The sequence below is a fragment of the Corvus kubaryi genome, unplaced genomic scaffold (assembly GCF_017639235.1).
Source record: "Corvus kubaryi isolate FWS band 111438036 unplaced genomic scaffold, C.kubaryi_AGA036_p1.0 split3-37304, whole genome shotgun sequence".
NCBI lineage: Eukaryota > Metazoa > Chordata > Aves > Passeriformes > Corvidae > Corvus > Corvus kubaryi.
In genome coordinates, this window is record NW_024582087.1 from 3845318 (window position 1) to 3870846 (window position 25529).

The window sequence follows — 25529 nt, forward strand, 5'->3', positions numbered from 1 at the left end:
GCCAGGCAGTGCACACTCAGGGCAGGGAGGCTGGTCTGCACAGCAGGAATGGCTCGGTACTGCAGCGATCTGGACAGTCCCGCAGCCAGCCTGGAAGCACGGAGAGGTGCCCACTCAGGACCAGCACCTCGAGTGCTGCTGGGGCCTGTCCCGCACAACTGCCTGCCTGTACAGACAGCAGGCATGGATAGATGGGCACCCCCAGCCCCAGGAACCCACTGCAGCCACCCAGCAGGAGGAGAGGAGGGAGATGCTGTTCCTCTGCCACAACCACAGGACCGGCACGGCTGATGTTGGGCTGTGGTTTGGGAAAGCAAGCATGAGCACTGCAGAGGTTGGCTGTCCCCAGAATGATATTAGGAGTGCAACAGGGTTGAGCAGAGCCCAGCACCAACTCAGTGCTCTGCCCTGTGCCTGCTGTTCAAGAGACACAGAAGAGCAAGTGTCACGAAAACGGTTTATTGTATAAAGCAGTAAGAAATACAGAGGACGCTGAGGTTTAGGACAATTCGTTCTGGAGATGGCTCCAAGCTCCTCATAATAGCAAACACACAAACTGATTTGCTGTCATCAAAGCTTCCAAACAAGGATTCAACAAGGATCTGAACACAGAGTAATAACACCTCAACATGCATAACATTTTCTGTTCCTAAATGAAGCCCGGGCAGGGGGCTAGCCCCTTCATCCTGTAGTTGTGTACAAAATGATGGATATTCATGACAAATGAGTACAAAAGGGAAAAAGCCTACAAGAACAAGTTTTCAGAAAAGCATGTGGCTGACTAAGCAGGAAAGCAGGCTTGGCGAAAGTGCCCCAGCGAGACAGAAGCAGAAGGATGTAGAGACAAGGCAGGCATGAACAGAGGGGCCTTAGCCCAGGGCCAGCTCAGCCATTGGGCAAGGATTGGTCAAGGCCTCATGTGAGTCTGAGATGGCTCAAGATACCCTATTTTGCAGTTAGGGCCAACTGGGACCTGGGCAATGCAAAGTCCGCCCCCCCTACAGGTGCCACCTTTGCTTTGGTTCTTGTTTGGGACACAGTGAAGGATGAGTGTGGCTGGAGAGAGCCACCACTCCCTGTCTACCACTGGGGGACACAGGCAGCCCTGGAGGAGCAGGTTGTGGACATCCTGCTGCCCCCTCAGCTGCTCTCTATGCTGTGCTCCTGCAGACCCTCTCAGTGCTCCTAGCAGCTACCAATTGCAGGCACAGTCTGTGGGCAATGCTCCCTTACCTGAATTAATGGAGGTCTCTGGTGTTTCCAGTGCTGCTGGCAGCTGGGCTCTGTATAGCAGTGCCCATCCCATGGATCCTCATGAGAGGGATGGAGCAGGAATAAAGCCCTGAGTGCTCACAGCCTTCAGCATGCCCTTCTCTAGGGCTCAGCCAGATGCATCTGAGCATCAGCAGGCCAACGCTCCTAGCTCCAGCTCAGCCACCCCAGCCATGGGAGGTCATGGCACAGGTGGATGGGAATGGGGTAGGTGTGGGTAGGCAGAATGCCCCATACCTACAAGTGACTTGAACTCCTCATTCACAGCTAAGAGAGCACCTCTGGCCTGCAAAGAGCGAGATGCTATAGAATTCCAGAGGTGGATCCCATCTGACAGGATATATGCTCTTCTCCTGGCTACATTCCAGCCTGGTGTCTCCAGAAGAGAGTGCCCTTCATGCCTGGGTCAGCTGTGCATATGGGAAGGCTGTGCAAAGCCAGCTGCAACACAGGCCAGCACAGCCAAGCTGCACAGCCCTGAGCTACTGCCTTGGGTCACATAGAGCAAGGGAAGCACATAGAGAAAAAAGAGAAGTCAGCGCTGTGCTGAGGAGTGAATACATGCTGCCAGTGTGCAGGTCCAGCAGCCCAGTGCTGAACCCGCTCCTGCCCTTTGCTCAGCTGGGGCCCTGGGCTTGTGCCTGGTTAGACTGGAAGCAAAAAGAAAGAGTAAATAATGGGGGGTCTTGAAGCTCCTTTTTCAGCTTTGTTTAGCTTTGACTGCTCAGAGCCATAGCACAGCGTATTCTAGCCTTCAGGGAGGGGGCACAGGAACCCCCTAAACACACTGCAGTTTGGGCTCAGCCCTCATCTCCTGCGCCTTGTGTTCCGCCCCTGAAATGCTGCTGGGGAATCTGACACAAAGGCCCTGAAGAATAGAGGAAGCCCCTGCCCCACGGTGTCCTCGGGGGCTCATAGGTCGCTGCTGCAGTTGCGGCACAGGATCTCATCGTTGTCGGGGATGAAGCCTTTCCCCACCAGCGAAGTGCTGCAGCGAGCGCAGTTGAAGCAGTTGTGGTGCCAGTGGCGGTCCTCAAAGGAGACGTATTTGCCACCGCCAAAGCCTGTGGGAGGGACAGAGGGCAATGTCAGAGTCTCTGGGGAAACTGGGCTGAGCTTCCTGCACAGACCGAGTCCTGGCCTGCTCATCTCCAGGTCAGGTCTTCACACATGGCACTGGTGGTGGCACCCAAAACACCTCCCAGGATCAAATACATCTGAAATGCAAATCTCCACTCTTGTGGGGGAAAAGCACTAGAATTGCTTCAGAACAGACTTTGCAGGGTTGACATATTTGGACCAGAATCACGATTTTCTCCCCTGGGAGAAGCAGGGAGACGAGCTGCACCATCCCATGGATGAAGGCAGACAGAACTACTGGAATCCTGAGAAGAGCCATTCTGCCATCAGCTCAGGCCCAGGCTCCTGCAGAGGCTCCACAGGAGTTTCCTTCCTCTACTGGCAGTTGTTGGACTGGTGAGCTGTGACCCTCTTCTCCCCAGGACTGCAACAAACTGATAAGGACCAGAGGGGAAGTGGGTGTCCGGGAGCTGTCCTCAGCCAGAATCATCCTCTGAGTCACCAGCTGATGGAGGGCTTCTCCTGCCTTTCCAGCAGCAAGAACCTGGGAGTTGCAAGGGGGAAGGTCAAGTGGGGGATGGCAGGAAGGAAGTCAGACTCTCTTGGGGGTTCTGCAGAAGAGGATCCCTTACTTCCCCTGCCTTAGGCAGGTACAGCAGATCCAGACTCCCCTGCACCAGGCGCTGCTCTAGGCTTTCCCTATCTGTGAACAACCTTTTCACAGGACATGGCAATCAGTATCAAAAAAGGCAAGCTAGAGACATGAGATCATGCTTTCAGGGGTCACTTTGGAGCCTTTACCTGTGGGTAGAGGGAATTCCTCCCACAGGACACAGTTCACCAGTTTGAAAGATGCAGACAAAGGGACAGAAGTAGCCCCAGGACTGCTGCATCAAAGAGCTCCTCCCTCATGGGGTTCCTCAGAGAGCTGTTCTGCTCACCTGTGATGGGCTTTGTGCAGGCGCTGCACTTCTTGGCATAGAGGTTCCCAAAGCACTTGATGCAGTACGGGTTGTCATCCTGGGAGGTGAACTGCTGCCCAGCCAAGGGGGTCTTGCAGCCTGTGCAGACAAAGCACTCCTTGTGCCAGGGCTCATCCCGGTAGGTCACTCCTCCCTTGGTGAGGGTCTGCAGAAAGAGAGCATATGCTGGTGACACACAAGTGAAGGGAAACAGCATAGCCGGGGTGCTGGCACCTGAATCCTCCTTAGATAGGGCTCAGGCAGGAGCAGGGAGTTCCCTATCCCTGGATCAGAGCTGGGGGCTCTGGGCTGTCAGGCCACACTTACCTTTTTGCATCTAGTGCAGCGAGGAGCAAACTTGCTCTCATAACAGGGGACACAGTAATAATCCTTCTTGTCTGGGATGAAGGACCGTGACCCAATGGGCTGCTGGCAGCTGCTGCATATGAAGCAATGCTCATGCCAGGTCTGTCCATTGTACTCCAGCTTACGGGAGCCTGCAAAGAGAGCCCTGCAGTGACAGAAGGGAGCAGCACATGTGCGCACAGGGACGTGGGGGGCTGGGCAGGATGAACTGTGGTCCTGCACACCTGGCTCTATGCTTCCCCTCCCCATGGCAGTTCAGGGCCATGGGCAGCTGGAGAGGGGGCCTCAGGCCCATACCACAGCCACAAGGGGAGGGCTGCAGGAACACGTCCCCAGCACTGGCACAAAGGCCATGGCACAGATGCTTGACGGCAGAGATGCCTGACGTAACCTACATCTGAAGATGGTGCCAAAGTAGCCAAGCAAAGACACACACACCTTTGCCTCAGGCTGTCTCCAGAGACACTCATACACCTTCAGTCATTCTGTCTCTTCTTGTCAGCACACAGCAGAAAATGCCCAGGAAACCCTTTGTTATCTCCACCCTCATTCACTTCCCCATGAAAAAAGGGAACAGACAGATGGGGCTGCTGTGGTGATCACAGCTTGGGATCATGCTGTCTTGCTGGACAAGCAAAGGACCTAGCACTCTCCATACAGTGACAGGAGGGCAGGAGAACAGAGATCCAACTCTCTTTCATGCTGTTCTCATGCTGGACCTGCAGCCCCAATTGACACCAAGGGACCAGGAACAAACTGCAATGCTCAAGTCCGCCTGCTCCTACCTGGCATGACGGTCTTCTCACAGGCGATACATTTGGAGGAGAACTCGCTGCAGTAGCAGTCATTGCACAGCAGCTCCTCGCCCTGGCAGGTGAACGGCTCATCAGCCAGAGAGCGGTCGCAGCGGAAGCAACGGAAGCAATGCTCATGGTAATGGCGATCCTCGTAGTACAGCTCCTGGGAGTACAGCCAGGATGAGGAGGGGACCAATGGCCCTGGGAACCGACCTGCTTGTCTGCAGGGCCCCTACTCACCCTGCAGTCATGGCCGATCAGCTCCTTGCACTCATCACAGGTGTTGGCAAAGTGCGCATCGTAGCAGGGGATGCAGTATGGGCCACTGTCCATCTGGATGTACTTGCGCCCATATAAGGACTCCTTGCAGTTGTCACAGTCAAAGCACTCTGTCATGGTGCTGGTCTGAGGCCCTCTTTCACCTGCTGAGATCAGGGCAGGTGTGGGTCAGTGTCAGCTTACGGTGTCCAAGATGTCCCTGCACAACCCTGCCACCTCCAGAGGCCAAGGACCAGAGTCCCTGCACTGAGCCAATGGCTGCTGTCAGGAGTGTGCCCCTGCCCTGGGGCTGCATGCTCTTCCCAATGAGCCTGCAGACATTAAGGCCTGCAGTGAACCTTGCTTCAGGCTTATACTCCAGTTCACAGCTGGAGCACTTTGTCACCCCTCAGAAAACCTGGACATGTCAGCATGCCGCTAAGCTCCTCACTCTTTGCTACCTTCCTGGGAAGTGAAGCATAAGTAAGACCAAAAGTGAGAAATTTCCTGCATGAAAAGTTTTGGTTTGGCCATGTGGTTGTGTGTCCACTGTTATATCTGAGAGCCAGGCACCCTAAGGGAGATTTGTCTGCCCAGCTGCATTTCAGAGACCCACTCTCAGTCCTCAGAATGGTCCATAGCAGGATTCCTCCTGATGGCTGAAAGCTCTGCCTGAGGGGCTGCTAGCAGCTCAAACCCTGGAACTTCTCCAGAGGTTTAAAGCAGCTGCTCCATAGGGAAGCAGGAATCAGGCAATTTGCACTGTGCCTTGGCTGTGGAGCCTCGTCCCAGCAAACTGTTCTGCATGTGTTGCTCCAACTACAAACACTCTCCAAGGAGAAGCTATAGGGCTAGGTGTGTGTTCCACAAGCACCTGTTGGGGCCTGGCATGAAGGAGACCTGACATCTCTCCTTGCCCCTTATCTCCCTCACAGACAACAGGTTTGTGGAACTATTTTGCTTTGGAGCACTAACTCCAGAACAAGAGTATCTTCCTCTTGTTTAGTTTAGCTTGGTTATTCCTAAACATGGAGTTTTTCACTGGCAAAATCACACCTTTCTTTAACCCAGGTTGCTGTCAAGCGTAGATGAGCCCACTGAGTTACAGCCCACTGAGTTACATCGGAGCTGTCAGCTGCAGAGCACCCCCACTTCCGTGTTCTTCACGAACCCACCCACTTCAGAAAGCAATTACAGCTCAATCTGCTGTTAAGCATTTAATGATCAGGGAGCTCCCTACCAGCCCCTGCACCCCTCCCCATGGCCGGCTGTAGGTTGGGAGGCAGCCTCCAGGCCAGGAGCTGATCCAGACAGCTCTGACTCACAGCCCAGAGCTCCCCAGGGCTATTCTTGGCCAAGCCACACAGCTCCCAGCTGTTGTCAAGCCTGGTATGTGCCGATAGGACTGACAGAGAATAAATCCAGTGTTCCCACATGGCTACGTGACCAACCGAGGGGGAACAAAGTCCCTTTTCAGACACTCGTTACCAGCTGCCACCCAGGCCACTGCCCGCTCCATGCCCTCCAGAGTGGCAGGCCAGCGTGTGTGGCTGCGGCCACGGGAGCAGCTCCACAGCATGTCCCTGCGAGCAACGTGGGCTGGGGCCAATGCTCCACTAGGCCTCCCCCAAAGCTCCAACCAGCAGCTCTGTGTGCTGTCTGCAGAACAAGGCAATGTCCAGTCTGTTACTGGATGCAAGGCAGGCACATGGTGGTTTGCTGCAAGGTGTTGAACTGGACTTGTCCCAGTTTTGTTCCAGCTTGTGCTGGCCCCCCCCAGTGTCCCTCTCCTCTGGGGCACCCCAAGGCGCTCCCGTGACTGGGCAGCAGCTCCCCTGATCCCCACACAGCTCCTGGCTGCTTCTCACCCACTGCTGCCTTCTCTGCCACCCCACTTGCCTTCTCTCCCTGAAGCCACCTGGGACCTTTCTCTCTGGCAAATAATTAAATGAAATTTCCAACTCTCCTCCACCTCCTCCCAGCCCTGGTGAAGGGAACTTTCCAAGGTGTGTCTGTAATAAAAGGACCTCTAATGAGCACTCCTGGCCTGGGAGCTAAGGCACCGCCAGAGCAGGGAACTTCCATGTTTCTCAGTGGGCTGCACTTTAGCTCTGTGGTCCAGTAATACAGGCTCAGAGGACATCAGAAAACACAAAGGAAGAAAAAATGACTTGAATGAAGAAGGCTGGGGTTTTACAAATGACAAGGAATAAGCCTCCTGAGCACCACCACCCTGTCCCTGATGCTGTCAGAAGAGGAAGTGAAAAACAAACCCTCCAGAAATGATATACCAAGGAGGACCCTAAAGTGGTGGGGCAGGCTTGCCTCCACTTCGAGTAGTTCCTCCCCAAAGTCTCTGTATGCCTGCTGCACACTGCGAGCTGAGTGCTGCTTCCCAGGCTGTGGGTGCAGCAGAGCCAGGCCCGGGAGCCTCATGTGGCCAAGGCTGCAGTCAGCACACATGGGAGCAGACTTTGCGCTGCCTTTTCAACAGAACAAGAACAGGCCCAGGAAGTTTGCTCGGAGTTATTTGTGTTAGATAAGCTGTTTGCTCCCTTTGTTCTGGTCTCACATGCAGAGCTGGGCAGGGGCATTAAAGCCTGGGCAGCACCAAAGCAAACGCAGCATCTTCGATCCTAAGATGTGGCACTGTGAGACCAAGTACACCAGGAAAAAGAAGGCGGGACAAAAGAAATGGAGTAAAAAAAAAATAGTAGAAAAGCCCACAATTCTTACTGTGATTGTAATGACGAACCTGGAAATTCCCTTCCTTATGAAGGAAAGAGGTAGAGTTTTAAAATGCATTAAAAATCCCTTTAATTGAAGCTCAGATATAGAAGGTACAATACAGGCCATTGCTCTTGTGCTAATGAGCATGTGCTCATCCTTTGCAGTCTGCACCACCCAGTAAACATCAGCTGTGTGTTGGGTGTGCTGGGCTGATGTCAGGAACACCTCAAATGCTAACCAAGGTGTTGCCCTATAATGATGGGATTGCAACTGCAAATAGTGTTTACCCATTGCCAGATGGCTCAGGTCCGGAGGGACAAGGCTTGCTGAAGCAGGTCCCTTGTACAGGGTGATGGTGGAGCTGGATGTAGGATATTGCTCAGCTGTCTCACTAGCTGTTGGAGGGCAAAAATAAACACAGATATATGCCTGCCAGCTGCCTACTCTTTCCCTCTGACAGATGTAGTTGTGCTCACGGAGCAAAGGAAGTTCAGTTTCTCTCCTGTGCCCATGAACAAACAGCTTTAGGAACAAGAGCTCCACTCACAAACAACATTTAAAGCGCTCCAGGATGCAAATCTGATCAGTCTGGAGCAGAGCTCAGAATAGCCCCACATATGGGAAAGGTCAGCAATTTGTCAAGGACGCACAGCAAAGTCCACTTTCTAATTAGAGAGTAACATGCACCCAACACCACCCTGGTGTCATTGTCCGAAGCCAATGGCTTAGCAACAGCCCCAGGAGATTATTACATTAATTTTAGCACCAATAAACAGGGGATTTGTTATGCAAAGGAGGCAATACATACAGACCAGGGCCCAATCCACACAATCACTGAAGAGTTTAACTGGCCTTTTGAGACTGTTCCTCCTACAATGAACTCCTTTGGTGTAGAGTCTTGTGTGTGTGGTGAACCTGTAACCTCATCTAACTTCACACCAGTTTCTTGTTTGTTGTCAGGTCACAATCAGCTGCTCCACAGAGTCATCCTAGAGTAACCCAGGGGGCTGTTCCTAGCGAAACACTTCATCTTTCCAGGACACAGGAAGAGATCTGCTTCTGACTGCCTGTCAGGTCCCTGCCTATTCTCACCTCCCCAGGGTTGCCTGAGCATAAATATAAGCAGTTGCAGTTTACACCTAAACAGACACGCAGAAGAGAAAGCACAGGGGCAGGCAAGTATTCCCCATGTAAGGATGAAACCATTCAGGGACATGGCTTTGAAAGACGGTCCTCAAAGCACTCCAAGGTCAGCAGGGGAGAAGAACACTTTTTGCTCCTGCTAGCTTTCCAGAACCATTATGGGTCCTGGAATCTGCATGAAATTGTTTCTGCCTGCTGCCGACCCTAAAAGGCAAACCAGCTGCTTGCTCTGAGGAGCAGCTCCAGCCCCTCCATTATGCTGGGAGTGCTTTTATTCCACGTTTCCTGACACCACTTCTGTGGATCTGCACAGGGTCACTGTGCACCCTGACCCCAGGCTGGCCCTGCCAGCCCAGGTTCTTCGGGAGTGGGGGTCCAGCTCCCTGGGGTGCTGTGGGATGGGGGTTCCTCCATACTTCCTCATGCTGCTGCCTACCTGTACCCTGTCACTCTGCTCCCAAACCCACCAGCACTGCTGCAGACCCAGTGCAGCAGGAAGAGCATCCCTGGGGCTGTTAGAAGAGGGCTTGAGGCAGCTGGGTAGAGGTCCCACTGCTCCTTCAGGGTGACCCAGCCTGCATGGGGCACCCTTGGGAGCTGTGTTGCATCAAGCCTTCACCCGCCAGCTTGCAGCACCAGTGAGTCACTTCCTGCCCTCAGCTCTCGCCTCCAAGCTGCCTTCCAGTCTCAGCCTTCCACGGGACAGCTCTGAAATCTTAAGTAGGAAGGGGTGCTCCAGCATGGCATGGAGTAGATTCCTTGCAGGGACCATCAGGGCAGCCACAGGCCTCACACAGCAGCTTCCCCATCACCAGCACAACCAGAGGATGCTGCAGGTCATTTCTCCAACACACAGGGAAACTCTGGTTCTCACAGTCAGCCTCAGAGGCAGGAGATAAGCAGATCAGCTGGGTGTACAGATCAGCAGATAAGCAGATCAGCCTCCCTGCACCACTGGGGTGTTGTGCTTATGCATGTCCATACACTGAGCTCTGCTGAGCAAGCTGTACATCAGCCTTTTCCCCAAGCACGGGCAGGACACCCTCCTGCCCAGAGCAGTCACGGGTTGCTCCAGGCTCTGCAACAGATTGAGTGAAACAGCTGGCAGCATTGTAAAGAAACACCTTGCATGTCAAATAAAATAACTTGCTGTCAGCAAGGTAAGCAGCTTCCTGGAAATGCCCACAACTTTGTGAGGGAGAAGTAGCAGAATCTGTTAAAGCATCTCACAAGCCACAAGATGTAAACTGTTGCATGATTTGAATGCAGTCTTAGAATGACAAAATAAGGGTTTCCCGTTGTTCAGAAGGGATCTCTGAGGTGCCCCATCCAAAGAACAAAGCCGTATCACAGACTGCTCCTGACAGCTCTGCATATAGATAAAGGACAGTGCCAAAAACACACCTATCCCACAAATGTCTGATTGTACTCTTAAACAGAGTACAATCAGTAAGAAAATCACACCTGCTTCCAGCCCCCAACCTGCCTGGAGGTGCCTGCAGGAAACATTGTGCTGTTTGCACAGCTGTGATGGAGACATCACACCTGGTCCAAGGTGAACAACAGCAAACCGCCACCACCGCTGCGCTGGACTTGTGAAGTACCAGCAGCACAGGCAGAGGCAGAAGAGACAATTCAGCCCTTACTCTGGACTTACCTTCTTTAAGGAAAGCTAATTCTACCAGGGTCTGAGAAAGAAGCTGAAGAGTCCCTACTATGCAACCATAAAATGAAAAACTCTGCCTAGTAATAAAAGGAGGGAATGGTTTCAGAGTTAAAAATCTATCACTAAACATCTGCAGGGGTTAACTAACTATTTTAGGTTCTGAACAAAATCCTGGCCCTTCAGAGGTATAGCTAACAGCAGTAAAACTGTTTGGGAACACACAAAGCAGGCAGCCTATGTCACTCTGCTGACATTAAACTGGAATGTTTGCTCAAGAGATCAACTGTTAATCTTATTCAAAATGAGCACAAAGTAAGCAAATTCTGTGCACTCAACAGGAAATCAGGAATTGAAATAATTTGGGCAGTTTGGACCCATCACATTCCAACAGACCATTAATTGATGGAGGAAGTCTGAGAGCAGAGGAGCAAGATAGGAACACACCAGAAACTTCTGCCCAGCTCAACACAGACCCTTCTGTCAGGAAGTTAAGAAACCCATGGCTTACAAACATGCCAGGAGAGATTCTGGCTTGTCTCTGAGGAGGCTTCAGAGAAAAGAGAGACAGCCTGGCCAAAACTCTACATGACAGGTACCTTTCCTGCCACATGCCAGTGACAAGCAGAGGATGCTGGCAGCCAGGCACAGCTACCACTGAGGCAGGTGACTGGCTGAGGGCAGCAGCTGCACACATGGTCACGGTGGCCATAAGAGGAAGAAAGATGCTGAAGCCAAGTTTCAGGGAATGTGACTGATCACAGGAGCTTCAGTATGATCAGAGGAGTAAGAGCTGCAATCCAGGGAAAGGACTGCATCTGTCAGTTCTTAAAAAGGAGCAAGGAACAAGGTCTGAAATTACCCTCAATAAGCATGTTGTGAGCATGTTACAATCTAGCACTGAAAGTTTAATTTTGGACTGAATTGGTTTATGCCCATGTAACCCACAGCCATATAAATGCCTCACTGCTTATCCAATTTAACAATCCGAGGACTTCTGGCCATAATGCTTTCAAAATCTCTTTGCCCCACAAAATAAAGGTCATATGCAGTACAACAGAATTCAAACATGATAGCGTGACAGGAAATGACTAACTGCACACTGAGGCCAACGTACCTTCATCTTGTATCAGCTCAGCAAACAAGAATCTTGCAACTCAAACAGACATCACAGCCTATATGCAGAAAAAATAATCTGACTGCTCTAGTTGCCAGTTCTTGGGGCCTGTGTATCTCAGCGTAGATATTACTGCAAAATAATGTAATTCCGCTCTATTTCCCTGAAATTCTCTCACAACTGAATCCTTACACTGTAGTTTGCACTTTTCCTTCCCTTAGAGCCAGCTGCTTTTTAAATTGAGGATGAAGCCAATCTTATTTCTGAGTTGATACATAATTTAAGTTAGTGTTTCCAAAGCTTTTTGCAGTCCTTAAAAAAATATACTTATGAGATTATACCTCTGTTTTGCCCAAAAAGGCAATCAAGGGACTGCCTCAATCATCGGAGGCAGCCCTAGTGAACGTGTTTTGTGCTCATGCTGAAAACCAACCTGTACAATTTGAGCCCAGTCCCCTACTCCCTGTCTCCCCAGCAAGCCTGAAAGCTCTTTTGCTGATTAAGGCTCTGCTCAACTTCATGTTTCTTTTCAATAAACAAAGCAACTTTGACTTCCAGTAGCAGGAAAAGACACATATGCCAGACATGCTTTATTTAATGCATGCCTATTACTTAAAGGGCAAAGCGAATTTTTTCACCAAATTTAGTCAAAATACTCCCTCTTCCGCTTTGATTCTTTGTCTCCCAAACACAAGTATTTGCAGTTGGTTTCTTTCATATAAGCAGATCAATTGATGGAGAGAGGTAACGTGTATCTGAGCCCTGGCAGTTTTGTGCCTTTTGGGGCTCTCTGAAATCTGCAGAGGGAAGAGAAAGCCAGGAAGGTGAGAGGAGATGCTGCAGTGACACTTGTGCACACCCCCGCTCCCACAGTCCGATCACTGAGGGCCTCTCCACCTGCACTGGCTCTTTGCCCAAGGAATATGGACAGTCTCCCTATAAAGCACTTTTTACAGCTGCTGGTGTCCCTTGCAAGCAAAGGCAATGCCGGCCCTGCAGCACAAAGCATGCGAGCAGCTTCTAATTCTGGGGGAGGACTGAATCCTGGCAAAGACAAATTGTCTCATGTTACCACCCCGGGAACAGCTTGACAGTTCTCCGAAACAAAAACTAGGATCATTTGTTGCCCGGGAGATGCTGTGTGTGCCAGCTGCAACCTTCCCGAAACAAGGCAGTGCTCTCAAGGGCAGCACAGCCAAGGAAAGTGCAGAATGGGGACAGATGGGATCGCTGAGAGGGGAAGAGAACATCATCCAGTCACTGCTTTGCCAGCATAGAAGTGAAACAAGTTCCCTTCTGTAGCTGAAGACTTCTCTGCCAGGTGATCAGGTCATCAGGTGTCTTAACCTTTATGATACAGAACTGGTTATCTTCAAACCATTCTCACTGACACCTTTAAAAATTACTCATTAGTACTGCAAATTTAAATAATAGAAGCCATCAGTTGCAACTGTCACATATTTCACACAAAATCTCTACAAAATAAGTCCTTGCAAGTACTAAAAAGAAATTTGCAAGATGCAAGATGTGCTCCTGTTTCTGCTGTGCAGAGATAATCTTTGGTAGCAACCATGAAGGGGAAAACTGCCACATCCAAAAGACTATGTGGAAACAGCTGTTTTAAAGGACACAAATACTCACAAAATGTATCAATGCCTTTATATCACGCAGCTACACATGGAGTTTCCACCCCCATGCCCCTGCCCACTGGACATGTCTATCTCAGAACTGGAGCTGCTGCTGGCAAGCAGCTCAGTAAACACGTGGACTGACTGTGCCTAAAAACTCAGGAAGTGAGGAAAAGTTGTTCCTCTACAGAAAAAAATCCCACATGAACAGAAAAGAAGTAACAATATCAAGAGTCCCTGATCCAGGTCTGTGGCTCCTTTACAGAACCTCATTCTCTCATTCCAGTCTGAGATTTACAAGGAAACCTACATGAAACACATCTCCCACAAGTTAAAAAGGGTCAGAAAGACCAGAATTTTCACTAACAGAGGCTCCTCTCTTGGCAACTTTCAGCTAAAAACCAAGAAGAGCTGCTGTCTCAGCCCTTGAAGCAGCAGATGTGAAGCAATGCCTCATTTCCACACTCATTCATGCTGATGGAAGCAGCAGCAACCTGCGCTCTGACTAGCAGGAAAAATTTCCTAAAGCTGTTCACATGCTCAGGCAGCCCGAGGGTCAGGAGCCTCACTGCTAGGAGACACCATCAATGCCAACGACCCTCCCTCTGTTCTCGAACTGATCAGAACATAAGTGCTCCATTTACAAGCTATTTTTCCCAAACTGGAAATAAAAGCTCAGCCCAATTCTGTTACCTTGCATTGCTGAAAGCAATGGAGCAGCGTGAACCCAGCTCTGCCAGGGTGCTCCTCTAGCCCCCCACTTCACAGTCAGCTACAGCAGGTGCCACCAGCCAGAGACTCTCACAAGTAAATCATCACTTCACTAGCAAACACTCAAGTGCTTGTCCAGAAACAAAAGCAGTCACATCATAAACCAAGGGTGACATCAGCATGGGGATTGTATTTCCTACAGAGGTTTAAATGTCATTACTTGTGACAAGAAATCGGACACTTGCAATAAAAGTTACTCTAAATTTTCACAAGGGACATAATTCCAGTTTCATGTAGACATATTTCATTTCCAAAGCCTTTCTGTTGCTCAATGTCATGATGACAGAAAAAAACAAAAGAGAATAAGCAAAACTCCTAACATAAAGTGAAAAACGCGTGAACACCATTATTAGCCTGACTTACCAAGTCAGGTGCTAACAAGGTGAACAGGAGACCTCTGGATTGTCACTTGAAAGGATCAGCGTGGCTCCAACAGTGTGATCTACTCGGGACCCCATATTCCAGGTCTCTGCATTGCCCTCTTCCATTCTTATTTAAAGTCTGCTCTACATCTTCTTCTAAAATTAAAACTCAAAGCTATCAAGGACCTGAAAGCATTATTTCATCAACTTGTAGTTGTTGCTGTATCACACAGCACGAAGCACAACACAATCTGTGCACCTTCACCAACCTGACATGCAGTTATGATTTCCCACACTCAGCTCTGGGCTCTCCAAAAGCAACACATCCAAGACTTCTACACATGCACATTGGACCAGATTTAATCCTTCTGTGCATTATATGGTGTTTGCATAGAGTTGAGAAATAGTAGAAATAAAACTTCTCTTGGATGAGGTACATGCAACATGCTGTGCACTTTTTGCTTTTAGTGACTCTTGGTGAGTACCACTGTAGTCTAGGTATCCCAGACTGATCTGAGTTAGGCACACAGCAATTTTCTTGATGTGAACTGTTCACCAAGCTAAAAGGAGCCACTGAAATGCCTTTACATTTAATGCTGACTTTTCTTTCTGAAAATATCCATGTGCCAAGGAAAGAGGTAGATGAGAATAAATAATCCAAATTTAAGGACACAAACTAAAGATTTACCTGGGAAGCAGTTCAGCTCCCTGACACTCTACTGCCAGTAACACAAACATATGTGATGATCGAGAGCAAGATCATCAAGATGAAAGTCCTCAGTTTCTACAGAGCTGACATCCCACACTTCTCATTGGATTGTGGCTTTCTCAATTCCCTAACAGCTGTCAGCAGCAAAAACATTATTTATCCTTGTAATACCTGCAGGTCAGGGAGTAACGTTATCTCCCTCCTGGGATTTGCACCTCAGAGGGTTCTGGCACAAGGCAAGGCCTGTAGAACTAAAAATGGAACCAAGATCCAAGTTCCATCTTTCTTCTCCTTCTGAGATGCAGCACATATCCCCGTCAGTGGAAACTGTGACACCCAGGTTTTACAGACCTGCATCTATTGATTACACAACCCTAACTCTTTGAGAAGGCAGAGAAAAGGGAGGAGGAGAAAGAAGCGAGGGACATGATCTTTAAGGTCCCTTCCAACCCTGTAACAGACAGACACAGTGCTGTACTGTTACAAAGCACAGCTAATCCAGACTCTCAACCAACACCATGCCTCTGCTAGCCACTCCTGCTATTTAAACTTGGGGGTTTAGCAGTGAGCAGGCTGAGCTGGCAGGCAGAACTGGAATAGGACAGCACCAGGAAGTTATGCACCAGTTCAAAATGGGTTAGTTTTTAAAAAAGGAAAAAGCCATGTTTTCCTTAAATGAGGGTAGTGGAATTCCAAGGTGAGGTCAAAAGTCTGGCAAAAGTCAGGAGTTTAGGCTGGTACTGGGGCTCATGATGCTGACAAAAGCAGTCCTTGCACTCAGGGACAGCTAAGGACCCATGTTTTTTGTTGCTATTCTTTTTTTTGTTGTCTTCCCATCCTGAGCAATATCCAGGAACAGTGCCATCAGGCGTGGACCTCAGAGAGGAATTTTTGTCTTCAACCATGCTGAAGGTTAGGCCTTTCAGGTACATATTTTATATGATTCCCTTTCTTTTATGTTATTAGAAGAACTACAAAAAGACATTTTTTACAAGAAGTCTGAGTGTACATGCTGGTTGTGTACGATCTGCTGCCACACAGACCTGAATCACAACAGAAATTACCTCTGACAACACTCACATGAGGGAAATCTTGTGGGCTTGGATCATTCAAGAAATAAGGTTGCTTTACAGCCACAGGAACAACACATGGCCAGAATTAGTTCTAAACAGGTAAGATACAGGCTGGAAATCAACTGCTGATTGTCTTTACAATTTGTATTTTATATTAAAAAACCTCCTTAAGACATTAGGAGGCAGAGCTGAGCCTAGAAAGGATTTTTATGGTTACACTGTAAACCCGAAAGCAGGGATCTAGAACAGAACTACATTACATCTCAAACCTTGATCCTGGGTTCTGCCTCAAGCAGCTGGGATTATTTCTCCAGTTAAGCAAATTCCTATTACTAAAACCCACTCTGATATTTAAATAAATTTGGAGAAGATGCTGAGTAGTCACTCTGCTTCACAGATGACAAGATCAGAACTGTATTACTTGATGGATTTCTAAGAGAACACTTGAAATTTGGGCAAACAAATTTAAAATACCAAGGTCATATTTACATTCCAGGGTAATAATTAAATACTTAATATCTTATGGTTCCACTATTCTAGATTTTTCTACACATCAAAATATTTAGTCATGTGAAACCATCTGTAGCAGCTGGAAGACATTCATTTGGCCTGCCAAGATTAATTAAAAATACATAAATAAAGTGTTCATTTTATTTCCGAAAAGCTGCTGTTCTTGGTTCTCTTAGGGTGCTGGTGATTAATGATTACGGAAGGTTCTCAAAAAGAGGCATCAGATGCCAGTTTCACAAATATCTGTTAAGTAAAACAAGGCCTGTGTTTAAGTTAATGGTCTTCTGGACTAACCCAACTCATTATTCACAGCAATATGAAAACCAGCTTGCAAACACTTCCATCCCTATTTTTAGTCTTTTTCCTATGCTCTCAAATACACAATGCTGAAATCTGCTTTTAAAAATTGATGAAAAGAAATTTGTCTTCAGGACTCGGGTTCAGACATCTGTGTTTAAGAATTACAAGACCTAAGTCTCCAAGCATGTCTTTTCTCTCCAAGAAGTTCCTGCATAATCTTCATAGAGCTTTTCAAAGTCAAGTAAACAAGAGGCACAGCTAAAACTGTAAAAAGGGTTGAATTTAGCTTAGTATCCACAGGGATCACTTCTCTGCCCAACAGCTTGCGAAGGGTTATTTCTTGGCTCATCATTTTTGTTTTGCTGGAAGATGCTGAAGTTTTAGTGAAGTTTCTGCAGAGCATGTAACAGCATTCAACATCTGCTCAGCTAATGAGTTAAGTCATCGCAGCTCTCCAATGGCTTGAAGATTACGGGTGTAGGAAAAGGGAATGCTCAGAGAGGGGAACTTTTGAGCAGTCACCACCAAACTGCGGTTAAAACAGACACCAATGACTCTGTTCAGCTCCCAAACCTCAGACAGTTTCCATTTTCTCAATAACAAAGCATTTTTGTGGAATGAGGTAACAGCCTCCATCTGCCAGGTCGACATCTCCACTAAGATTTCTCAAGAGTGTGGCTGATGAGGGCTGGCCAGCAGAGCCGGCATGGCATGAGAGGCACGAGAGTCCCTTTTGCCTGGGCAACACAGGGACAAACTGCAATGGGACAGATGTGGAAAGGAGCCTCTGTGGTACCATCACACAAACTCTCCTGGGAGTTTGATTCACAAGCAGCCTGGAGCAAGCTCCACACACTGCCCAGCTGAGGAGGTAAAAGGCCCAGAAAAGGGTTGAGACTTGCCAGTATGGATGGCCAGGGACAGGCAGGAGGGAGCAGAATACAAATGGGTGCCACAGGTCCAACAGCCCATCCTGAGTGGGACGAGCACAGTGTGTGTGATTTAGAAGCGAACGCAAGCCTGCAGACACACTGCGAGATGCGCAGTGCAATGCAGACATCCTGCTCCCTGAGGACAGCACAGCCCGTGGGACTGGCCACTCAAGCTGCGATACACCCTCCCACACCTGAAATGCTAACTATCTGAGGCAGAGCAGTTACAGCCTCAGAACACAGCCTGGGAGACTGTTTGGTTTTGTTCTTGCCTTGTTTCTTGAATTTGGCAGCCTGTATTTTGCCCTCTCACTTCCAGGTATGCTGAGCACCCAATCATTCTTTTGATTTCACACAAAGCCAGCTCAGTTCTTCTGAAAAGCAGACCTTCATTTAGATCCAGATGAAGATTCCAGCTCCTGTCAGGACCCCCTCATCTGACTCTTGCCTCCCTGTGAGTGGCCAGTTACTCAGCTCCCTTGCAATTTTGAGACTCTCGGCTCCAGGTTCAACCTCCCCCACATCTGGTTCTCCCATCTAAAGCAAGGCAATTTTCCAGTTGGTTTTCTGATGGCCTTTGCATTCCTGTAACACATTGTCCTGAAGTTAAGAAAACGTTAACACTAACCTCCTCACTCTCTTGTGTAATTCCAGCTGTGTGCCCAGGTGGATACCTGGTGAGCGGCACCTTCCTTCCTGGGCAGGACAAAGCATGTCCCAAACCCATTTTCTTCCTATAAGGAATGCTGCTGTCAAATCTCAAAAATCCACACTGCTAATACTAGCCTTCTACAAGGTCAGCCAAAGAGGACTTCCATCAGGGATGAGCTTTGCTGGAGAAGGCTCCCTAGGGATTATCAGAATAGTACAGTCAAGCCCAGATGGCCACAATGTGCTGAGCACATTTCCCGCAAACACAACGGAGAGGCAGAGGCCTCTGCAAATCAAAGTCCACCCTGATTTCTGCCATCTGCTAAACACCGAGGGCCAGGCTGAGGCCTTTGGGAAAGGTCAGGATAGTCTTACAGGCTCTCAAGATACTGCTTTTGTTCTCACTATTTGCTTCTCAATTCCTTCGTTAGAAGATACTAATCTCTCTTTACGGCAGTTACTTGGAGCCAAGACTTTGGATATTATTGCAAAACATATGCTTAAAAGAGACTGGAAATTATGTTGGCAGTGTTACAGAGGGGAGCAAAGCACAGCTTTGGGTCAAAACAAACAAAAAAAATCTAAGCTAGTAAGCAATTCCCATGCGATAGTTTAGGAGAGCCAGCAAAAGCTTCTTCTAGAAAGAAAACAATACTGTGAGAACGAAGCTAACGAGAGCTGGGTCTTGGAAAAATAAAACAGCTAGTAATGAGCCAGAGTATTGCCAACAGCACATATCCAAGAGAATCTTTCTGGGAAACCGACCCAAGCCATTACGCTGGAAAGCCCTGAGGAACTAGGGACCTTGAGGCTAAGAGCTGGCAAATTGCTTCATCAGTTAAGGTTGGTCTCAACGTTTTCTACTGTGCAAAAATAATTTGTTTTAGCCTACAGGTCTCTACAGAGCATTGGGTAAATTCAGGCTACTTCCTTTGGGAAGGGAAATGGAGCGTCTGGCAGAGTCCTGCCCAACGGGATATTTTCAGGGGTTTCCCACCATCACTGACAGCCCTCCAGCCTAAGGCTGGCCCAGCACACTAAGGCCATTGGCTCTGCTGTATTCCCCGTGCACCCGCAGGGCCCCTCAGAGCTGCTGTAGTGCACTGGGCACCACACGCTGATTACTGGGGTGGGAACATCCCCCAAGCTGCTCTGGTCAACGTTACAACAACAACACGATGAATGTGCCTTTGTAAAACCATCTTCTGGAGGCTCATTCACCCAAGCTGGATGCAGTCAGTTTATATAACTGTTTTCCAGATATATATTGTTTTCCAGAGAGATAAGGAGAAGACCTTGTTCTCTCTCTTTCAGAGGTTAGTTCATATACCCACCGGGATCTAGGTGCTGATACAGAGCGGCAAAGCAAGGTCTGTCTTTGCAGCCCACTTGTTCATTGCCAGTCTCCCAGCCATAGGACCGTACCAAAAGCACAAGACAACGAATGCATGCTCCAGCCGGGCTTCCACATCAGCAGAGAAAATCCCCGCCTTAGCAGGGGCTGTCAAGGTGCTGTCTAATGACTTTCTTTCTCTTCCAACTCCTCTGATTCACGTTGCCATCTTTCTTGCAACTGACCTAAATAACATGTTCAGGCAGCACTGGAAGTGTTTCCATCTCATACTGCAGTAACAGTGAGATCTTCGCATCTGGAAAGGGAATCTCTCAGGGAAGTCACACCACTTCCATTAACAGCATCCTTCTCAAGAAAGGAACAGAAGCACCCTGTCTTATCCCATCAGTGAGACTTCGTGGCTGCAGGAGAACAAAGGTTGCCCAGGAGCAGGGAAAACATATACTACGTCTGTGCCCAAGCCCCAGCAGATCTGAACAATGCAGGCAGATTAACTCAGTTACCTCATTTCCAGGTGTGCTGTCAGCATAAGCCATGACTGGCTTGGAACAAAAGAAGTAAAACTGTTCCTAGATCTGGACTTAGTCTGCATAATTTATGGTAATTATTGTTCAGTAGACATTAATTCTTTAATGCCATATCACACTCTCAGCCCTCAGCTCTCTCTAACCTTTTGGTCACCACAGACCATTCCACTGCAGAAGGGACTGAAGGACAGGGTGCAGGACCACACTGTCCCTCCAGAGCCAAAGGCCTCAGGAAGGGAAAAGCGAAGAAAGCCGCTGTAAAAGGACTTCAGTAGGTCAGCCCTCTCCAGACACACAGTGAGTATGTGTGCTGTTAGGCACTTAAACCAGCTTTATTCCCAGACAGTTACAGACCTCTCCAGCTCTTCACTGCCGCACCATCTGTAACTCTGGTGTCCAACAGCACTGCATCACAGGAATACAGGGGCAATCCCATCCCCGTTACTCCACAGTGATACTCTCTCAACCTCATTCTTCCCTTTACTGTAAGCTGGGGCACTTCCAAGAGACACATAGATATCTCCTATCCTTCCAAACTCTAGCAGACTACGGATCTCAGTGTTACCTTAGGTAATTGAGCTCCAAAACTTAAGCAGAAAAGCTGCCAGCAAAACTTGTGCATCTTTGTGCTACAGTTAGTCCATAACAACTAGTCTGCATGTGTTATCTCTAGTTTTTATTAGCTCGTATTTACTTTGGCTGCACATCCAAGCAGTCACTTAAACACGGTGAGAGAGGAAAATCTTGGTCTCTCAACAATGGCCAAGCAGTTTAATCTGCCACTGGGGACAATGACTTGACTCCTATTGGCGTGTAGTGCTGGCAGGGTCAAGTGTAACATGTACTGAAGGAAGCACTAGGGAAGCAGATCTCTGACTGTTCCAACACCACCAAGCATTTCCTTGAGCTATTCAGAGGTCTCTTTGCCCCTCCTGTGTAGAGAAAACAGCTCCAGCTGTCCAGTCACCTGCGCTGGCTTCTCCACTCACTGGATTAATGACATTGGTGGCTGCCAACAGCTCCAGGTTAGATGCAGCACATTCCTCATTCTTCGCAGCTCAGATGTTCAAAGCTAAGTTAGGAAGCAGTCAAGATCATGTCCTTGGCATCAGCACCACATTGGTGCTGGAAGATAATTTATATTCCTGAGCAGAACTGGCACTGGGCAGATTGGCCATAAACATCAACAAACTGTTGTTGCAGCCATGATACCAATCAGAAGGGTCCAGAATTAATATCTATCTATGCTGCTGATTTAGAATTTTTTTTTTATTTGAGAAGTTCAAAATACTTCACATAAAAGAACTCTGCAGTTTGCAAGTATGAGACAATCTACAGTAACATATTCAGAGGCAAATAAAAAATGAAATGTATTAATATTAACAATCAGATGACCACAGGCCAAATCAAGTCAAAGTGAGACTACACTAAGAACAAGAATGTAAATTTCAGGATTTTTATTCCATTGCTCTTTGGATTCTGTGTTAAGACATTTCTAAATAACTCTTGAGTAACTATTCATTTAGCCCTAATGGATGTGTCCTTCTGATTCCTCCCAGAGTAATATTATCCTCTTGACGGGCCCCTGTGAGTAAGGGCAGAATCATTTGTTAAAATTGTTCTCCATTTAGCAAATATCAACAGACACAAAGTGGTTACTCAGCACAGGCACTTCTGCTGGGGTGAAATACAGGAAGGTGCAAGCCATGTGGCATTCTTCAATTTCCCCCTTCCTTTCACAATCAGACCCTTGATATTTTCTTCAACAGGAAAACTGACACTCCGCCTCCATGTAAACTGCTGACAATTGTATTTTACACCTGGTAAAACCAGAGCAAAATGGAAGGAAGAGAAGAAACAAAGACTAAGGATTTTTCTCAGCAACTACATCTCTACAGAATGAAGTATTTTCCCTTCCCCACTTCAGAGCAGACAGAGTTCAGTAAACACACCTCAGCCTTTGTGGAAAATGCCCTGTCCTCACTGGCAAGTGGCTGCAGCTTCTCAGAGAGCAGCCATGAAACTAACACAGCCCATGCAGTTTGGCCCTTCTGCCCACAACCTCCCAGCCCTCACACTCACTTTAAAAGTGACCCTAAAGCTCTTGGTAGTAGTAATCTGAAGATTAAATACTACTCGTAAAGCTTTTCTGCCCCCTAACAACTGGTCTTCTCCCTTTTCTAGATACAGCTGGCATCTAGGATTATAGCTATCCACTCCTTTTGGAAAAAAAACCCCACCTGAGTAAAATGCTTAAATTGATTTTGATGACATCACCAAGGCAAAACACTACAAAGTTCTCCCTGAATTTGTCCATTCTGGCCATAAAAATTGCACCTATTTCAGCAGAAGCAGCCAAAGTCCCCTAAGGAATGAGGCGTAGCCACTTGCACTCTGAGCAAAACTGCAAACATCATTGGCAGCACCTTCCTGCCAGAGCACGTGGGCACCGTGATGGGCACAGGCAATCTGAGAACAGCCCATGTCAACCAAGGTTATTGAGCACTGAATGCCAGAGGAGAAATGATTTCTTACTTGAGCAATTAAAAGGAATTATGGAGCTGTTTGTCCAGGTAAGAGGTTTGGTTTTTATTCAGAGCAGCCACACCCCAGTTTTCTGGGTACCTTCTTTATCACGCAAAAGGTGTCGCAGAGCAACAAGGTTTAACTCCTCTCTCCTGAGGTTACTGCTGCACCTGCAGCCCTTCAAGCATAGCCTCATGCAAGCTACAGGCAGCAAAAATCCTGCAGACATCAATGAGTATCCTGGTGGACCACCAAGAAAATCTTGTGCATCAGTGCTGCAATTACCATAAAAGTCCTTTTTAAGGGAGAGGGCATTGGTAACACTTGGAGCACCGAGAGTAGTCAATTTTTTCCATCTTTCTGCTGGCATTTCAAACACCAGCCAGCCGTGTAACAGTACCAACTCAGTCGCAATTAGAAACACAGCAGAAAGCACTTTACCTCATCAGGCAAGCAATAGAGCAAGCAAGTCCTGGCTGGGAACAGAACTCAGTGCTTCCAAAGTTGGTGCACTGGGAATTTTGGTAACCTGCCCGCAGGGAAGTTTCTTCTGGCTCCATCAGTTAAGGGTTAACCTCAGTCTTGAAGTTGCTATGTCCAAAACCAGAAAATAACATAGCTGAACTCATACCCCTCAGAAATAAATTGACAACCAGTGAATACTGCCTACAGTCATACAAGGCACACTACAGACAAAAAACCATGTGTCATCATGGACACCATGATGACACCAGCCAGGAAAGAGACTCCTGCTTTTCCTCCCCAGGATGACCTGGGAAAGCTGAGCTATGTTGCTGCCAGCTGTGTTCTTGGACAGCATGGCTGTTCCAGCACCTGCTCTAAAAGGAACCACAGCGCAAACCAGGAGCTGAGCCGAGGGCAGATGTGCTGCAGGAACAGCAGTGACCTACTGTCCTCCCAAAGACTGGGGAACCACAGTGACCTTCAGCAATCTACTCACCACTCAGCTCTTCAGATGCTGTTCTGCAGGCAGGGGAAAAGGACAGATTTTACTCCAAGAGGCATCTCAAAAAATCCAACACAGAGACACAGGGATGCTCCAGAAGCTGAGATCATGGAACAGTTCAAGGGCCTCCTGCTAGGGAATTCTGGCTGTTTCTAAACAATGCCCTGCCTTAAGTGTGTCCCACCACTCCCTATGCACAGGTTTATGGAGTTCATATTCCAAAACATATCTTTTGCTGTAGAGCATCTGTTATAATTAGTGCCCACAACTAACCATATCACCTATATTTTTGTCTCCTGTGCTATGCCACCATTTTTAAAAGTGTACAAAATTACAGACCAGGCTGGGTAAGAATGAAACTACTGCTGACAATTCCATGCCTCAAAGGAAGTGGTCAGCAAGAAAAGCAAGGGAACAATACAGTCTCCATGTCAGGAAAAGGAAAGAGGATGGCACAAAAATAAGACAGGAGAAATGTAGACTTCCTCTTTCTGCTGTCTTGCCTACCATGAAGTTAAACCACATATTGACAAAGCAAGTTAGGGAAATAAGGTGGTTCAACGCCTGGGCAGCTAGGGGAGCCACAGATTTCTAATGCTTGGTAAAGGAGTCAGAAAAGTAAAAGGAATGTCCCTACACTCTTTCCTAGAGGCCTGTGCTGCCACCAGGATGCTGCATCCACCAGAGCTTCGCCCTTCCCTCTGCTCCTAGGAATAGGTTTTCTACTCTGGAAAGATTCCTTTATCATTTTCAAAACTGGGAAACACTGAACATAGCAAGTTCGGATTTAAGTAAAGAGACCTCAGTATCAAATACCGCCCTGTGAAGATACATAACCTTGGCACACACCATCTGTTTGTGTTGCAAGTCTGTGGAGAGAAATTCCTACCACCATGCTTCACCCAGGCTAACTGGAAAGTATATCCAACATCTCCATGAGTTCTCATGAAAGTGTCAGTGGTTAACATAACCACAGGTACAGAACTGGAAACAGATAAAGAAAACAGTAAGAAGTTACCTGTAAGAAAACAAAATCTGAAACATAACTGTGTGGAGGAAAGAAAATCGCAAGGATCTTGAGCTATTTTTTAATGTGAGATTCAAACTGTGACTTCCGAGTCTTTGTCTAACACACACACAAAGCAAGGCTTAGAGCCTTTTCCCATAGCTACCCTGAGATTGTCTGGAAAAACAGCAATCAGTCCGGAGGTGTTGAAAATTTTCTTGTGCTACATTTGAGCATTTGATTATAGTTTACTCCCGGGTCTGTTGGTTGGGTAAAGTCTCATTAGTCTCTTCATAAAGCATTGCTCAAACTCTCAACTTCACAGTCTGGGAAAGGGGCACGGCCCAAAGATTGTGGTTTTCTCCTTTTGAAAAGCGGTGTGCGCCGTGCTGCCGGAGCAGAGCTCTGCGGCTAGAGACGTCCCGGTACCGCCACCGTGACCCCGGTAGGGTCCCGGCGGATGCCCCGACTCCAGACGGCACCGAGGATACGGCGCCCTCCCTTCAGCCCCCCAAGGCACCCCCGCCACCGCCCGACTCGCCCAGGGCTGCGGGGACACAGCGGGCGGCGGTTTCCAGTCCCGGCTCGGCTCCCGCGGCCCGGCCTGGCCCGGCCCGGCCCGGCCCGGCCCGGCCCGACTCACCTGGTCGGCGTCTCGGGGCCGCGCTGCCGCCCTCAGTGCCCCGGCGATGGGCAGATTCGGCTCAGCTCGGCAGTGCTCCCCAGCCAGGAGCGCGGAGCCCGGCCCGGGGCGGGGCCGGGGGCGGCCCGGAGGTGGCTCGGGGCCGGCTCGGCCAGTGCCCGCCCAGCACAGCGCTCGGGCGC

At 48.5% G+C, this 25529-nt stretch overlaps 1 protein-coding gene across 4 annotated transcripts; it reads right to left on the reverse strand.

Moving 5' to 3' along the window:
* Positions 1 to 443: 443 nt before the first annotated feature.
* FHL3 (four and a half LIM domains 3) lies at positions 444 to 25506 on the reverse strand. Of its 4 annotated transcripts, none has more exons than XM_042015812.1 (6): positions 25348 to 25506; positions 4718 to 4899; positions 4466 to 4640; positions 3642 to 3811; positions 3294 to 3480; positions 444 to 2336 (listed from the first exon to the last, which is right to left on the reverse strand). In XM_042015812.1, the coding sequence occupies exons 2-6, from the start codon at positions 4871 to 4873 to the stop codon at positions 2185 to 2187; spliced, it is 840 nt and encodes a 279-aa protein (XP_041871746.1). In that variant the 5' UTR covers positions 4874 to 4899; positions 25348 to 25506; the 3' UTR covers positions 444 to 2184. The 4 variants fall into 4 exon arrangements, with proteins under 4 accessions (XP_041871746.1, XP_041871745.1, XP_041871744.1 ...); XM_042015811.1 differs by having other exon boundaries at positions 4718 to 4902; XM_042015810.1 differs by lacking the exon at positions 25348 to 25506 and adding an exon at positions 13710 to 13838.
* Positions 25507 to 25529: the final 23 nt, after the last annotated feature.

What these genes read in the sequence shown, in the direction of transcription:
- FHL3 (XM_042015809.1), bottom strand. An exon ending in TGAGAAGACCGTCATGCCAG is followed by an intron (nt 3,812 to 4,465) that starts GTAGGAGCAGGC and finishes CTCTCTTTGCAG; the next exon opens with GCTCCCGTAAGCTGGAGTAC. An exon ending in GCTGCACTAGATGCAAAAAG is followed by an intron (nt 3,481 to 3,641) that starts GTAAGTGTGGCC and finishes CTCTTTCTGCAG; the next exon opens with ACCCTCACCAAGGGAGGAGT.